We start from the raw sequence: 18,157 nt of genomic DNA on the forward strand, positions 1-18,157 counted from the left end.
TGAGAAATGAGCACAAACCGAACGTTGAAACGACGAAGCGCGGCACGCACACCAGACGTTAACCGCACACAACGAACATCCAACGTTGTCGCACCAGGCGTGTGATGAACACAAAACCGTATAAAAGCTGGCCTGATACTCCACAATAATATTATCCGAGAAGGCCCGCAGAGCTGGCATAGTATTTGTTCGCGGGCAACCCAACCCAAACCTCCACGTGGTGTCGGTTGGGTAACGCTAACTTGGGCAATGGGGAACGGGCTTGGATGCAAGGAAGTCAAGCTAGAGGAGGATCATGTAAAGTTTTGGCCACGTTCTAGCCCTTCCTCGGCTGACTCAGCCTGTGTGGCTCTGAAGAAATACCGTTTGTTTTTTAAGAAGACTGCAAGACTGAGAAATTACTTTGAAATCACCGTACGAGTTTACACGAAGAAACATATGCAACTGAAAGGAAATAACTAAGATGCAGTGAACCATACAACGTTTTGTGACTGAATGAAGATACAGGTGCAATTTGACAAAGGAGTGAGTACTGGCGCAAATAACCTTAGGAGTTGAAAGCGCCCTACAAATCTACAAAAAAAAATATTCAGCAGCAACACTAGTTATCTGTTCTCTCTATATCAAGTTCTCTCAAATGACCAGTGTTCCCAGGGCTTGCGCTTCTATACGCCGTGGGTGATCACTTTCCAGGGCCGGATTTACCATAGGGCCAGATGGGCCCGGGCCCAGGGCCCCCAAATTTTGGGGGCCCCCAAAATTGCCCTGTGCAGTGGGCATCTTCCATTTTAGCCCAAAAAACACCATGTTTTGGGCCAAAGGGGGGTGTAAGGGGTGCTCAAGCGCTTTGCATCACAGCCAGTGATGTTGAGATCAGCTAGCCTAGAATGGGCGAAAAGCGAAAAGTAGTAGTCTGCTGATGAACCGTAGAACACTCAAGTCAACCTCACCTCCAAGCTGGTGCACCCTGGAAACTAGTTCCTTGCGGTTCTAGGCTAACGAGGATATGGCTAAGGGAAGGAAAACCCCGAAAATAAACCTACTGCGGTGGGCCAACAACCCGTCCAGTTCAAACAATTGTTACGGAAATGGCATTGGTGAGGCGACGGTCCAGATACCAGAAGATGATAATATCACGTGTGTGGACAGCATGACGCTTCTGAATCAAAGCCGAAAGGACGTTCAGCGGCCGACTACGTCGTTAACTGGGCCGAAAGTAATCACTAACATAGGATGTTGGAATGTAAGAACACTATACACCATTGGAAAATCTGCTCAGCTTGCAAAGGAGATGGAAAAATATGACATTGATGTCTTGGGAGTAAGCGAGTGTAGATGGACAGGGCATGGAAAGGTCAAGTTGAGCACAGGAGAAAGTGTGATTTCTTCTGGGAGAGAAGATAATTTACATCAACACGGAGTTGCAATAATGATGTCGAAGAAGGCAGAGCAGGCATTGATAGAATGGAAACCAATAAACGATAGGATCATTTATGCAAGATTCTTTTCAAAATTTTTGAAATTCTCAATATGCACCCACCAATGAAACAAATGAAGAGGATAAAGACAATTTTTATGAGCAACTGCAAGCAATTATAGATAGCATTCACAAACATGACGTACTTATTGTGATGGGAGACCTTAATGCTAAGGTTGGAGAGGATAATGAAGGCTGCGAAAGCATCATGGGAAAACATGGACTAGGAGTGAGGATTGACAATGGAGAGAGGCTTGTCGACTTTTGTAATGTAAATAACCTTGTGATTACTGGAACAATTTTTCCTCATCGACAGATACACAAGCAAACGTGGGTTTCTCCAGATGGAAGAACTAAGAACCAAATTGATCATTGTAATGGTAAGCAGACAGCACAGGACATCTGTACAGGATACAAGGGCCATGCGGGGAGCTGATATATACAGCGATCATCAACTAGTTCGTACCAAACTCAAGATTAAGTTGAAAAGAAAGCAACAACCAAAAGTAACAAGGAGGAAATTTGATACAACCAAACTCCAACAGACTACCATCAGATCAAAATTCAAAATTGAACTTAAAAATAGATTTGATGTACTCCAAGATTATGAGGATGTAGAAGAGAATGTAGAGAAGAAGTGGCATCATTTTGAGAATGCTTACAAAGAAACTGCACAGAAGGTTCTCGGGTACAAAAAGAAGGGCCAGAAACCATGGATCATGGGATTTAGTAGAGGAGAGGATAAAGCTGACAAAGTCAAGCAGAATCAAACAGAACTTAAAAGACGAATACCGGAGCAAAGACAAGGAAGTCAAGAAAAGTATGAGAAGGGACAAGCGGGAATGGGCTGATGATCTTGCAGCTCGGGCAGAACAAGCAGCAGGAAATGGGCGAATGAAGGAATTGTATGACATTACAAAGACTTTAAGCAATGATAAAAGCAGAACAAGCAACGCTGTAAAGGACAAATCTGGGAACATATTAACAGAACAATCAGCAAGGAGAACAAGATGGCGAGAACATTTTGAAGAAGTTTTAAATAGACCACTACCAACCAACCCAGTGTCAGAGGAGTTAAATGAACATGAAACGGTAATCGAGGACATAAGTGATCAACACATCTCAAAAGCAGAAATTAGAGCAGCAATTAGAAAGATGAAAAACGGAAAATCAGGTGGCAAAGATGAAATTACGGCTGAATTGTTGAAAGTAGACATAGACACAACTGTAGACTGGCTCAGGCCTTTTTAACACAATCTGGGATAAAGAAGAAGTACCCAAAACATGGAAGCAGGGGCTCATAGTCAAGTTACCAAAGAAAGGAGATCTCACAGAATGTGGAAATTGGCGAGGCATTACGTTGACTTCTGTCCGAAGTAAAGAATTTGGAAGAGTACTTATTGATATAATTAGAGATGGAGTAGACAACAAGTTGAGAGATGAACAGGCTGGATTTAGAAGTGGAAAAAGTACAGTGGAGCAGATTTTTGTTCTGCGGAATATTATTGAGCAAGTCGTAGAGTGGCAGTCAACCTTATACATTACGTTTGTGGACTTTGAAAAAGCGTTTGACTCCGTACACCGAGAAAGCCTGTGGAAAATTATGGCTAGCTATGGAATTCCATCAAAGATAATAAGAATGGTCCAGATCTTGTATGAAGATAGCGAGTGTGCAGTATTAGATGAAGGGAAGGAGTCAGAATGGTTTAAGGTGAAAACCGGTGTGAAGCAAGGAGATGTAATGTCTGGCTTTATTTTCTTGATTGTGGTTGATTGGATTATGAAACATGCAACAGAGGGAAATAACACAGGAATCAGATGGACATTTATGACAAAATTAGAGGATTTGGACTTTGCGGATGATATAGCTCTTCTATCATCTACCATCCAACACATGCAGGATAAGGCAACAAAGCTATGTGAATTTGCAGCAAGAACTGGTTTAAAAATTAATACCAAGAAAACTGAAGTGCTTAGAATAAACAGCAAATCCAACACCAGGATAGTCTTAGCAGGCCAGCAACTAAATGAGGTAGAAAAGTATACATACCTAGGTGCAAACGTCAGCAACCAAGGTGGAGGGGGAGAAGACATGAGGAACAGAATTTGCAAGGCAATGGGATCATTCATGAAGCTCAAACAAATCTGGAATGCAAGCAAACTCACTTTAGGAACCAAACTGAAGCTGTTCAAATCTCTGGTAATGTCAGTATTATTATACGGCTGTGAAACTTGGAAGATCAATGATAGTGATAACAGGAAGTTGGACACTTTTCAATTCAAATGTCTCAGGAGAATACTGAAGATTAGATGGCCATATGTCATTTCAAACAATGACTTACTAAAGAAAACCAAAATGAACAGGACAAGTGAAAAGAAGGAGGTGGAAATGGATTGGCCATGTGCTAAGGATGGAAGATAATAGCCACTGCATGACAGCACTTTCCTGGGCTCCAGAAGGCAGAAGGAAAGTTGGTCGCCCTAAGACAACATGGAGGCGGACAGTGGAAAAAGAAAGGAAGAAATTAGGGTGGAGGTCATGGAGTGAAGCCAAGCCAGTAGCTAGAGAAAGGGACAGCTGGAGGAGGAGACTTGCAGCCTTATGGGCCACAGGGCCCGAAGAGGATAGGTAAGGTAAGGTTTGGGCCAAAATAGCCTACAAAAATTGCAAACTTTTGCGCGCTTTGCGCGCACTGGTCTGTTATATAGCTAAATTCAGCTTCAATTCGGGCTAAAATAGTCTAAAATTGAATTTTTTTCGCGTGCTTCGCGCGCAAATGTCCTAATAAAATCTAAAAACTTAGCCACTCGAGTGCACATGCCTTCCTCACGGTGCGTTTGGGGCCTCCAAATTTTGGCATGGCCCAGGGCCCTCAAAAAGGTAAATCCGACCCTGTCACTTTCTGCCCGGTGTCGGTTCCACCGGTAAAATCACTGGCGTGTGACCATTAATAAGGACTCAATGGCTATTTTGTGATGTGAGCCGTGTAAAAATCCAGTTGCGTGAGGTCAATTAAAATAACATGAAAATCACAGTTTCGCCACTTTCTTTGCACTAATTGAGAACGCCTTATAGATTTGTTTGGCAATCGTGTGAGCACCAAGTGGAATGGCCTCATCTTACACCTATGGATTTCTGCTTTTGGAGCTATCTGAAATCAAAGTTTTAACACGTTTTCCTGTTGACATTGATGAACTCCTCCAGAGACACATAATTGCACAAGTTGACGTCCATTCAGGACAGACCCACAGTGGGACAGACCTCTCATAAGACGTGGTGTGAATGCCATGTTGAGGAGAGCTGATATCTGCATACAGAGGAATGGTGGTCATGCCCTAGTGCCGATGTGGAAGACTATCCTGTCGATTACTGTAAAGAAAGTGGTCAAACATGCATTGCATATATAATAGAAAAACCGCTGAAAGTGTATAGTGACATGCATGATGTGTCATGTACGTGCACAAAGCAATAGGGTTACAACTTTTGAATTTCTACCATCAATCGGTTTAGATTCATAACTTGGTTATTTGCTTTTGCCGTCACTGATATCTCAAATGAAACGAAACATCCTTGCGGTTATTGTGGTCACCTGATTTTCAAAATTAACCCCCACTTTAATATCAGTGCTAAAACGTTGCATCAAATGGCTTTGGCAATTTGGCCTCTCATAAATTGAAAAAAATAAATCCAACTTCTCAGCGTCCACCTTAGAAAAGCGTCACGCAAGCACGACTCTAACGCCTAAGGGCTAAGTTCAACATTTGACATGTTTGAGGACCCTTTTTAAGGATCGCTGCCACGCTCTTCCTAACTTCAAATCATGGATCCGCCTCTGGTAACAGTAATCAATTTGCAATAACGCAAGTCCATTTATACGACAATGATAAGATATTTCCGCAGTACACAAGTTCGAATAATAATCGGCCGTATTAAGGTTAGCAACTATTAGCAACTGTTGCGATTTGGTAGTTCACAGCATCTTGTGAATGGTAGTGAGCTTTGGCAAAATTTGCATTGATCATTTCATAGCGAGCGTATAAAAGAATTATCACAGATATACTTTTGTCATGTTTGTAGGTCCTGTGGTTCTTGAGATATGTTGTAAAGAGGGCTGAAACAACAGCACATTTGTAAACGTAAAACTCATTAACAACAATAATCAAGCAAGTTTTCAAAGTATATGATTTGTTGAATGAACTTTTGCAAAACATCAAAGTGTTATTTTTCAATAATAAATTGATTTCGATAATGAAATAACGAGTTTTTGGCTGCTGTCGTTTTATTAAAAATCTCATATTTTGATACACATACAGCACCAAAGACCTTGATTTTTGCAGCGTATGTTAGTATGTTAGGGGAGCATTTCTAAATAACAACACGCGTATGCTCCCCCAGAAAGACCCCCGTTTTTGGACTGTGCAGCTCCAAAAGACCACTGAATTTGACCAAAACAGAGCACTGAAAGACTCCTAATTTTGATTATTTCAGCTCTAAAACTGAACCCTAAATTGTTCATTCAGGCTCACATTTCTGTTGGGGTTTTGCGGCGATTATCAACCTGAACGTCAAGAAAGATCCATGATTATGACCGTTCGCAGCGTGATTCAAAAGGTCCCTTTTTACCGGTACGCAGTCAGCTCCCAAACACACACTATCTCCGAATTCCGGGGGAGCATGCATACCCACTTGAAATATTGATGATGTGCCCTCACGGGGACAATATTGCGTTAATTTTGAGAAGTTTGTTACGGTCGTATACGTAGCGCGTACATTTCTTCATACCACTTCCACACGAAATCCACCTGTGCTATGATATCTGCGTCAAGCTGATCACGGGTAGGTATCGCGCTAGGAGGAGCAAAACACGTACTCGTAACCAACGCAGTTTCAAAATAACCACCCGGTTTGATACCAGCACTTAGATCCGTTCTGGCTCCAATCCAGTTGTCGAGACCATCAACCCCTGAGGGCCAATGTAGTAAACTTTTATCATACGGTATTCCTAATGCGGCAAAGTATTGACTCAATATAGAGTCAGGGTCCTGTTGTAGATCATCGGCATCGATGACTATGGGCATCGGTTCATCGCCGCGATTTTTCAAGAACATCATCAGATCGTATAGCTCACCATACGATCGCTTTGGCGGGAAAAGAGTAGGATGAATTTTGTCGCTGAGGACCAAAGATTCATAGGGTGTTCCCAGAACATCTGCTGCAAATTTTTTCCAAGAAAGAAACACTTTATGTGGATGGCGTATAAGATAAGTATGTCGAAATCCACTAGGAAGCTTATCATAATTTCCAACTATGGAAAATCCCATATCTTTAGCAAAGACAATATCTTTATTGGTATATGTTGCTTCAAGAGTTTCTTTAACCCAGTCGAAAGTGCACACCTCGTCCTCAACAGTCATCTTGAGATTAGTGTCACACACAGAGGTTTCACTCGTTTTATATTCTTTAAACGAACCAGATATATCAGTTACAAGCATATTTTCTCCACTCGCCGTTACTGTTCTTTCAGGTCCGAACATAGTTGCAGCCATGTAAGGTTCACTTACTATTTGTATTCCCTTCACATAGCTCATGCATTTCAAGAAGACGGTCGACAGTGATCTGCAATTAACCCACAACATAACTCCTCTGTAGGTATTTCCTTTCTTCTCATCCATTTTGTTGAATTCGTTTGGAAATATTAAAATGGCGAACAGCGTATATGCCCTCGTTAAACAGACTACAGTTGTACCAAAAAAAGCTGCAAATGCACCTCAAATCTGCCGCACATCTCAGTACTCGCCTTTCTATTAAGAATCCCCGGACATTTGGACATTGACCCGTCTCTATATAATTACATTGTACGAAAACGATAAACTTATGATCTTTATCGGTATTAATCATTTCGAATTAGCCTGGAAATGTTGAAACAGACATAGCATGGGAGAGCGAGTTGCCGCAGCCAGGGCCGTTCCGACCATTAGGCCAGGTAAGGCGGTCGCCTAGGGCTGTAAACGCAGAGGGGCGCAAACAAAAAAGGGCGAAAAAAGAAAAAACGGGAATGGAGAAAAAAAAAAAAAAAGGGAAGAAAAAATAAGGGCGGAAAAAGTGCAACCGGCCCTAGTTGATACGATCTGATTCCATGCTATTGCCACTTTTTTTTTCGGATTGTGGTACATGGAGAAACTTTGCAGTCGCCTGCTTCGCAGCCGAATGAAATGAATGATGATGAATGAATGATTTACATCTATATAGAAATTGATAAATGCAACATTTGGGCGTTAAATCCGTCTGACCAATCCAAATTGACCAAACAATGTATAGAAATTGTTAATTTTATTTTTGTATTAGTGCATTACTATAATAGACATCTACCAAGACTGGCAAAGTGGATTCTGTAGCTAAAGTCGTCAGCAATTCTGTAAAAATTGAAAGCAATATCTTTGGTATCATGTTTAAAGTTGCAAGCACCCGTGTGAATGCACTCTTAAAATCCACACTTAGCAAAGATTCTTCAGAAAGAAAAATTAAACTTAATAAAGATTTTGCTTTGGCGAGTCCATAGATAAATGATACTTAAACGTGACTTGCCACTGAGTGGGAGTGAACAAGTTCAGCAGGTTGTCCGACTCCCTCTCTCCGAGGCAGAACAGCTCACTAATAACAGACAGGTGACGCTTTCATAAGATCAGCAGAGAACACCAGGTTTTACGCTTTTAAGTAGTAGGCTAAGTAAGTATAGTGCGCACAAAAAGTAAAGATCTTTTACCTATTTAAAAAAGAAATGATATATTCCCTTGTCCAAGACGCTAAAACTACAAAAGAAAGAGGTATAGTTCGAGAATTGTGCTCTGCATTTTTTGATCGTTCATTCGGCACGATGCGACTCCTGTGGTTCTTGAGTTATGCTGAAACAACACCACTTTTGTAAAACGTAAAATAACAACAATAATTAAGCAAGTTTTCAAAGCATATGATTTGTAGAATGAACTTTTGCAAAACATCAAAGTCTTATTTTTCAATAATAAATTGATTTCGATAATGAAAATCGAGTTTTTGGCTGCTTTGACCAACAATACTTCGTGTACCCTTAATTAACCGAAGTAGTCTGCCGTTTTATTAAAAATCTCATATTTTGATACACATACAGCACCAAAGACCTTGATTTTTGCAGAGTATGTTAGTATGTTAGGGGAGCATTTTTAAATAACCACACGAGTATGCTCCCCCAGAAAGACCCCCCTTTTTTGGACTGCGCAGCTCCAAAAGACCCCTGAATTTGACCAAAACAGAGCACTGAAAGACTCCTAATTTTGATCATTTCAGCACTAAAACTGACCCCTAAATTGTTCATTCAGGCTCACATTTCTGTTGGGGTTTTGCGGCGATTATCAACCTGAAAGTCAAGAAAGATCCATGATTACCAGTGGACTTCGGTTGTATATATAAATGCGCATATATAAATGCGCACGTGACCAGATGGCCAGTGCCATGTTCGTGTTACCTCACTGTCAATCACTGAAATTGCGACCACAGTTCCAGGTGGTGGCCGCATTGCATTCTCTAAATTCAGTAAATTTTCATCGTCAACCGTGTAATTGAATGGGATTATTTTGAAATTTTAACACGCTTGAAATATCACAAACAAATAGGCCTATGTTGATAAATAATATAAATACAAGCTAAAACCGTTGGGGTTCGATAATGAACCCCACAAAATTAACCGACTATATTGGAAAATGCCATACGGCCGGGCGGTTTCACAAGTTGCCGGCTCGATCATGTCATCCGCCGCCTGCACAGTTCTGACCTTAAAGCCAATCATGTCCCCTTTCATACTTTCATGCCGTTGCGACAAGAGGCATGACTTATCAGCCATTCACAAGTCTTGATTGTGTCTGTTTGTCTACAATGCACGTGTGTCACGCCGCTCGGCGGCAAGCAGCATGATAGTATGAAACCAGCACTACGTCATAGATATGGCCAATTGGCACGCCCATTTAGCACGGAAATTATGAAATATAAGTTTGTAAATCAGCTATATCTAGCTTTTCCGTAGTTAATTTTTTTTTCCGTGATGGAAAACGTTAATAAAGAGTTTATCTTTCGGGTCAAGTTATTTTACCCTTTGCAATCAATGCCACTATTTTGCAAAAGCAATTTCCTTGCGACCTGTCATTTTCCCTATACTTTTGCACGGGGAGTTTATGTACATCCGGGTACCTTATATCGTTTAATACGGTATGGCGACTTGTAGATGTCACGTGCGCATTTATATATGCGCATTTATATATACAACCGAAGTCCACTGATTACCGTTTGCAGCGTGATTCAAAAGGCCCCTTTTTACCGGTACGCAGTCAGCTCCCAAACACCCACCATCTCCGAATTCCGGGGGAGCATGCATACCCACTTGAAATATTGATGATGTGCTCCTCCCCGGGGACAATATTGCGTTAATTTAGAGAAGTTTAGCTGATATTTTCCTCAACATAGTTATTTAGTTAAGTTTGGTTTATGCGTTAAAGTACCGAAAAAAAATCAGTTCCCGACGATACAGTTCTTTCAGGGACAGCCTGTATGTACCCTCTACTACTCTACTAATACCCCTGAAGTTCACAACTTGTATGCTGAACCGTTATCTAATCCTGTATGCCGCCCTCTTTTGCCTACTTATCATGCTGATCGACCAGGCGGCGAGTGGCATGATCGAGCCGGCAACGTGTGAAACCGCCCGGCCGTATGGCATTTTCCATATACTTTGGTTAGTTTTGTAGGGTTCATTGTCGAACCCCAACGGTTTTAGCTTGTATTTATTTTATTTATTAACATAGGCCTATTTGTTTGTGATATTTCAAGCGTTTTAAAATTTCAAAATAGTCCCATTCAATTACACGGTTGACGATGGAAATTTACTGAATTTAGAGAATGCACTGCGACTACCACCTGGCTGTACCATTATATCTAATCCTGTATGCCGCCCTCTTTTGCCTACATATCATGCTGTTATCATGCTGATCGTCATTGAATATTAATGCTGCCATCTACAGGTTAAGCATTGCTCTCTAATTCAACAATAATTTGTGTGACAATGAATTTGCCAAAAGAGGAATACATATTCAGCTGTCTGCCAAACTCCTGATGATATACCGGGTGTCCCAAAAAAAGGTTACATGTAAATTTTTGAAAATAATCTGAACAAATGTTACAAATATAAATATCCTTTTCATGACATAATCTATGTACCCGCTACTAGTACCCCTGTGAATGTCAACTTCACAACCTGCGTACTTAGCCCGCATTCCAGGCATTCCTGACCAAGCTCTTTATACTTGGTACTTGGTACTTGGTGGTTGTCCTCTCTAGTACTCCGCAAGGAAGTCTGACGAAGAGGCCCTGGATGAGTGGCGCTAAATCTTGCTTCTAAATTGGTTGTGGTTGGGGGCGCTAATAACTTCCTGCGATAATTTGTTCCACTTTCTCACTGTTCTTGGCAAAAATGACTGAATGTAAATGTTTGTTTTTGCTGTTATTTCATTGAACTGTGTGTTGTTACCCCTGCGTGATCTGATGCTCTTGGGTTGGATGACATCCGGTTTAATATGAACAATGTTGTTGATGATTTTATAGAAATAAGTGAGTTGGTTTGATTCCTCCTGTCTTCAAGGGACGTCCATCCCAGGTCAAATAACATTTTGGAGACACTACTCTTCCTCTTGAAGTCTCCGCAAACAAAGCGGGCAGCTCGTCGCTGGACTCTTTCCAGAGACGAAGTGTTCTTAGAAGTATATGGGTTCCATGCAACACTCCCATACTCAAGGTGAGGTCTCACCAGTGTTGAGTATAATTTCTCTTTGACTGTTTTTGATGCTGGGTAGAAGTTACGCATAATGAAATTGAGAATGCGTGTAGCTTTGAAGGCTGCATGTTCAGTCTGGCGGTTCCAGCTCAAATTATTCTGGATGATGATGCCAAGATATGTGATTTCAGATTTCTCTTCCAAGTTGACACCTTGCATGGTGTAGTTCGTCTTCCCTGGGTTTCTCTTTCTGGAGATTCTCATGATGTTACATTTACTGGGATTAAATTTCATCCCCCAGGTATCTGCCCAGTCTGCGAGGGTGTCCAGATCTTGTTGGAGAAGAGATTCGTTAGACGACGTCTGGATTTTCCGGTTGTTCCACCGACTGCAGCATTTATGTCATTAATGAAAAGCAGGAACAAGTGCGGGCCAAGAACTGTCCCCTGTGGGACGCCGCTCTCCACCTTATGCCACTCGGATGTTTCACCATTGACGACGACTCTTTGCAGTCTGTCCGACAGGAATGATTTAACCCACTTCTGTACGCTTCCCCTAATGCCATAGTGACCAAGTTTATGGATTAACTTTTGGTGCGGTACCACGTCGAATGCTTTGGAAAAGTCCAACACCGCGATATCTGTAGTAATCTGGCTGTCAAAGTTGCTGGTGAAGTCTTGCATGGTCATGACGAGCTGTGATTCACGATAAACCCTTGCGAAACGCGTGTTGATTTCCGTTCAGGATTTGGTGTTTCTCCAGGTGTTTCATAAGCTGACTATCAATAATATGCTCTAACAGTTTACAGCTCACTGACGTCAGTGAGACGGGCCTATAATTTGCTGGGTCAGTTCTGGAGCCTTTTTTTAAAAATGGGGTCACATTCGCCTTCTTCCAATCAGTAGGCAAAGTCCCTGTGTCCAAGGATTGCTGGAAGATGACTGCAAGCATAGGAGCAATGGCATCGGCCGCTAGTTGGAGTGCTTTATTTGCAATTGCGTCAGGTCCGGCAGCCTTACTTGTTTTTAGTTCTTTCAAAAGTTTGGCAACACCATCAACAGATACTGTGATATTTGGCATATCTGGATACGGACTTGGAGGTAATTCAGGTTTTGAATCAGCCACGCTTTCTTTTGTAAAGACACTACTAAACTGGTCAGCCAAAGTCTCGGCTTTCCCTTTATCAGAGGTGATATTTGTATCCTGAACTTTGAGCACTTGAACACCTGAACTGTCCTTGCGGCTGGAGTTTATAAACCGCCAGAATTGCCGCGGGTTCTCAGAAGATGTCATTTCCTGGAGATGAGATCTTTTAGCTCCGCGAATCTCTTTATTAACCTTCTTCTGCAGAGTTTTGAAGTTATCCCAATCTGATGGCAGTCCACTTTTCACTGCTTTAACATAGCTTCTTTCTTTCTTTCTGCACTGGCGAACAAGGTCTGTTGAGAGCCACGAAGGTCTTGGTTTTCCCCGAGCAATTTTCTGAGGCACTGTTTTGTTGATAATGTTCGTTAACCCATCCTTGAAGAAATTCCAGTTCTCTTCAATTGGTTTGGACTTAGGCGAAGATCGCATAAACTGAGTCTGAAGCTTGGACACTCAATTCAATAAAAGTCGCTTCCTCAACGTCTTTCCATCTGAAAATAGTTCTGGGCGCTTTCGACACTCTAGGAGCTCTGATGTTGATGTCTGCTAACACAGCTATGTGGTCGCTAATTCCAGAACTAGGTCTTGTGTTTTTAATCAAAGACGGACGAGTTGTGAAAAGAAGGTCCAATATGTTCTCTGTTCCAGAAACTGGGTCTTTTCTTGTAGGAAAATCAACTCTCTAGTCGAGGTTATAGTCATTTGCAATGTCTAAAATCTTACTTTGAAGACCATTCACAGGGAAAGTAGTATCATCCACTTTCCAAAGCATACCTGGTATGTTGAAATCACCACCTAACACTATGAAAGGTACATTCACACTGCTCTGTAATTTGTGTAAACTCTCTTCAAGACCATTCAAGGTTTCAGGTTTATATGAATCAGTTGATCTATAGTATGCTCCGATGAATATGTAATCATCCTTGGACTTGAGGGACAGCTGACACCACAGTATCTCGCAGCCATCAACTTCCAGATCTTTACGTTCAAGGGATGTAATATTGTCTCTAACCGCTACAAAAACACCACCACCTCTGGAGTTCCTATCTCTACGGTAGACCGTGAAGTTGGGGGGGGGGGGGGATACTTCAGATGACTGTACAGAATCATTCAACCACGACTCCGATCCTATGATGACATCAGGATTTTCGAGGTCAACAAAAGCATCAAACAATGCAGTTTTTCTACTGATACTACGGCAGTTTATAATGCCCACCTTGATACCATTGTGCTGGATGGTTTTAGTCTTTTTATTTCTCTGATTAGGTTTTATTTTTGGTTTAAAGTTGGTTTTATCTCGGGTTGAAGAACGGTTGATCGTCTCTGATGAATCACGATCGGTGCTAGGAAACTTTGGCACAAACGTAGGTTTCCTGTACCCAGCACCATTAACTTTCTCCTTACCAAGGGGGCTAGAGGTAACCCCTGGATTAAATGTTTCTCTGTTTACTTCATCTGTCAAACTATCAAAGGAGTTATGCACATCAATCTGATCAATTGAAAAAAGTGAGCTAGCAAAGTTCAAAACCTCACACGATGGGCAAATCCAATTGAAGTTTTTCATGGAAATGAAAGTTTCATAACTAGTGTCTGTAACCCCTGAACATTTGTTATGAATCCAGTTTTTACAAGAGTCGCACTCAAGAGCAGCATCATTGTTTTTAACAGCGTATTGACAAAGCCCACAAGGAAACTTTGGCTTTCTCCCCTTCTTTACTGGTCCCGGATTTGTTTCTATGTCCCCTGCAGCAACAAGCAAACTAACACCTGCATGCAAATTGTACTGAACGCCTTTACCGGTTTTCTTTCTGTGGATTTTGTAGAGATAATACGTACTGACATAAACATTGTACAAGTTCTGTTTTACAATGAAAGTTACGTTGCCGTTAGTCGGCTGGGAAAAATATGGGCGTGGCGGCTTGAAATTATCAAAGTTCTGGTCGGAAAAATTTGATGAAGAAAAGTGAGAAAATGGATATCTCCTACCATATGTAATCCAGTCTTCATTTGCAGTTGAAAGATACCTCTCCGTCGAAAAATGTAAACCACCAAGTACCATAGCCAACAGGATGAAGTAAAATTGCGACGATGTCCCGGCGGTATTGCGTAATCCAGATTTCAACATGGTGAATTCCCATAGCTTCCAATTTCAATGACGACACTGATTAAAAAGTTCAAATTTTGTGCTTGCGAATCGCTAAAAAACACCAAAACGTGCTTCAACTACTAAAGGAAATGTCCAATTTAATACATATCAAAATTAACTAAGGATGTGCGCGGTAAAAAGATGATTTTTGAAGATTAAAATTCTAAAGGTGCAGAGTAAAAAATTTTGCCACTCTCCAAGGTTAGGGCGCCCTCATGTGACATAGGGCAACACGAGGTTCATTATACCACCGTCACAGCCACTGTGCATTTGGCGGGGCACTTGAGTAGGGTCAGCCATAGCATTGCAGATGCAGTATTGTATTTATTTATTTATTTTCATTTTTATTGCCCTGGTGGTGGGAGAAAAACATGTGTACAAATAATGGCCTATCCACCAGACCCCTTCAATGCAAAGTCATTAATTAATATTCAATACATAGCTTCAAATAAATGTATCAAAAAGTTACAATGAATGAGCTAAAAAGAGTACAATGAATGAGCTATAATAGTGCAGGGTTTTGCAGTATTATATTCTGATAAACAAAGAATAAAACTTGTTCAGTTTTATTTCAAGAGTTCAGTAAAAATAATTGTAAAAAGTAGAAACAAATGTAAAATCAAATAGCAGCAATTTCAAGTCAACAAAATCCAAGCAAGGCCTAAATGCAAAAGATTGTTATTCATTTCACCAGTGGCGTACCGTGGCCGCCCCAACCCCGGGGGGCTGAAGAAGAAACAATTATGCCGCCTTCCTTAACAGCCGAAAAGGTTAACCCAATTTTTTCACGGTCGTTTGAAAAGTGAAGAGCAAAAAAAAAAAGGATTTTAGGCACTAAGCGCCTAAAAGCAACCTTTTTTTCAAAATTTTTATGCTTTTTCAATTTTTGCGCCCTTTTTTCTTTGTTAATTCGTTTTGCCGCCCCCTTCGTTTTTGCCCAAAATACGCGCATGTTCACTGTGTTGATACAGGCGGTATAGCGTGCAGAACTGCTTTCACCAAAAACATGTTCTTTTCTAAGGACCATCTTCCTTTATTAGTTACCAAGAAGCTCTAAAACCGATTTATTATCAGTGTATAATATTAAATTTTTCAATATATTCCTTTTGTGAAATAAGTTTAACAATGAAAAATATGATAAACATAAAAAGTAATGAAGAAAAAAATCGGAAAACAAAGGCGTGCTTGTGTTCAACTTTCGTTGTGCGATATTTTGATGGTTAGTCACTCTTGACACCCCTGTCATCTTGCGCTCTTAAGTTAAGTTGCTTTTAAGATACGGAATTGAAACTTAGCAAAGAGTTACAAAAAGTATGAATAAATAATATCTGAAAAAATGACATTGATTTGTTGTACCATCACAGAATGCGGTTCATTTTCAAATGTAACCTTTTTATGGGACACCTTGTACATGACAGATTCCAACCACAACTTGTGGGCAGTGGTGTAGCATCATAGGCCACCCCCCCCCCCCCATTGATCTTAAAATTTTGAAAATCCCTTAGGAAAATGGCTCCCCCCATCAGACCCGGTGCCTCCAATCCCCGGGGGAGGCACTTAACACAAATGACCATACGGGTATGTTCCCCTGGAAAGACCCTCCTTTTTTGGATTTCGCAGCTCCGAAAGACCAGCTACATTTGTCATCTTGCGCTCATAAGTTAAGTTGCTTTTAAGATACGGAATTGAAACTTAGCAAACAGTTACAAGAAGGGTGAATAAATAATATCTGAAAAAATGACATTGATTTGTTGTACCATCACAGAATGCGGTTCATTTTCTACATGTAACCTTTTTGTGGGACACCTTGTATATGACAGATTCCAACCATAAGTTGTGGGCAGTGGTGTAGCATCATAGCCCCCCCCAATTGATCTGAAAATTTAGAAAATCCCTTAGGAAAATGGCGAAAAATTGCTCCACCCCCCCCCCATTAGACTCGGGGAGGCACTTAATACAAAGATCCCCCTTTTTGGATTTCGCAGCTCCGAAGGACCCCCTACATTCGACCAAAATAGAGCTCTGAAAGACCCTTGATTTTGATCATTTCAGCTCTAAAAGACCACAAAATTCCTCATTCCTCATATTTCTGGGGTTTTTTAGGCGATTTTCAACCAAAAAGCCAAGAGAGACCCTTGATTTTGACTCACCACCTCAAAATTCCGGGGGAACATACCCACCAAAAAAGTTTATGCGCCCGCCGGGGCACCAATCAATCATCAATATGATGACCCACGTTACGCAGTACAAATGAATCACCTCATATTGGTGCTGTTCATTATTAGGAGCAATGCAATTATTATTCCACAAGTTGCAGGTGGAATCTGTTGTAAGCATAACATATTCACATAGTCAAAGCTTATACACTTGCATTTGGCACAATTTCTATTAAAGTAATCATAATCTGATGTTTTCTGACATAATTAAACAAATTGAAAACAGTTAATAGTTGTTTTAAATCATGATTATAATTTCAATTTCATTGTAAGAATACAACACAAAGTGCTTCCATCATCTATTTCAAATTTCCAATAATTACGCATGAATAAATTGGTGAGTCTATCAGAGGCAACGCACATGCAAGTTACTTTCAGCAGTATAGCCAGTGACATGAGCAGGTTTTCATTCAGAATAGGAGGGGCATCAACTTGTAAATGTGCAGCCTACGAAAATATTTTTTGCAAACTGAAATTCTGAATTGTTGCCCCCCCCCCCAATTTTTTAACCAGGGACTGTCGTGTGTACCGACAACCTACCAATGGTCCATGATATCTGGGGGGGCAACAGCCACCTGTCCACCCCACTGACTACATCACTGGAAGCAGCCATCTTCCCTGCATGTGAAGGACACACATACTACTGCATTTTGCATGAGTATCGTTGGGATGGTAAACTATCAAGCCCGTGATTTTTTCAAGAAACCACAGAACGGTCTAGAATGTATGTATGAGTTACATATAAACAATACATCTTTCACTGAGTGATTATGTTTCTTAACACAATTTCAGAGATAAATGAAATAAATGTTAAAGTGTTTATGTGCATCAAGTTTCAACTTTCATGCCATCCAGCATGACGTATGAATCCTAAATTAGCCACTTCCAAGAAATTCATAACTAATGTTATTTCATTCCAGAAAATGGATTTCAATTCAAATCAAATTCAATTCTTTATTGCTCACAATTATTTCAATTCCAATTCAATTGATGCCCAAACCAAATAATTTATATTCCAATTTAATTCCAGTGCATAGAATTGAAAATCCCCAACATCCAAAAATTCAATTCTTCATTTTCCAGAATTATTTCAATTCCAATCCAATTCATGCCCAGCCAAATAATTTTTATTCCAATTCAATTTCAATGCATTGATAATGAAAATCACCCAAAATCCAATTCAATTCTTCATTACTCAGAATTATTTCCATTCCAATCAAAATTGATTCATGTCCAAGCCAAATCATACTTATTCCAATTCAATTACAATGCATTGAAATGAAAATCACCCAAAATTCATTTCTTTTCAAATTTCAATGCGTTGAATTAAAATACTCAAAATGATTTCAATTACATTGATCACAATTATTCAAATTCC

The 18,157-nt window shown here is 40.6% G+C and overlaps 1 protein-coding gene across 1 annotated transcript; it reads right to left on the reverse strand.

The window, feature by feature from the left end:
• Positions 1–6,223: 6,223 nt before the first annotated feature.
• Positions 6,224–7,150, reverse strand: LOC140159573 (uncharacterized). The gene has a single exon (XM_072183065.1). It carries the CDS (start codon positions 7,148–7,150, stop codon positions 6,224–6,226), a length of 927 nt encoding a protein of 308 aa, XP_072039166.1.
• Between the last annotated feature and the right edge of the window lie 11,007 nt (positions 7,151–18,157).

Source organism: Amphiura filiformis, chromosome 8 (genome assembly GCF_039555335.1).
Source record: "Amphiura filiformis chromosome 8, Afil_fr2py, whole genome shotgun sequence".
NCBI lineage: Eukaryota > Metazoa > Echinodermata > Ophiuroidea > Amphilepidida > Amphiuridae > Amphiura > Amphiura filiformis.

Coding starts and splice junctions, on each gene's coding strand:
- LOC140159573 (XM_072183065.1), bottom strand. CDS start 7,150: ATGGATGAGAAGAAAGGAAATACCTACAGAGGAGTTATGTTGTGGGTT.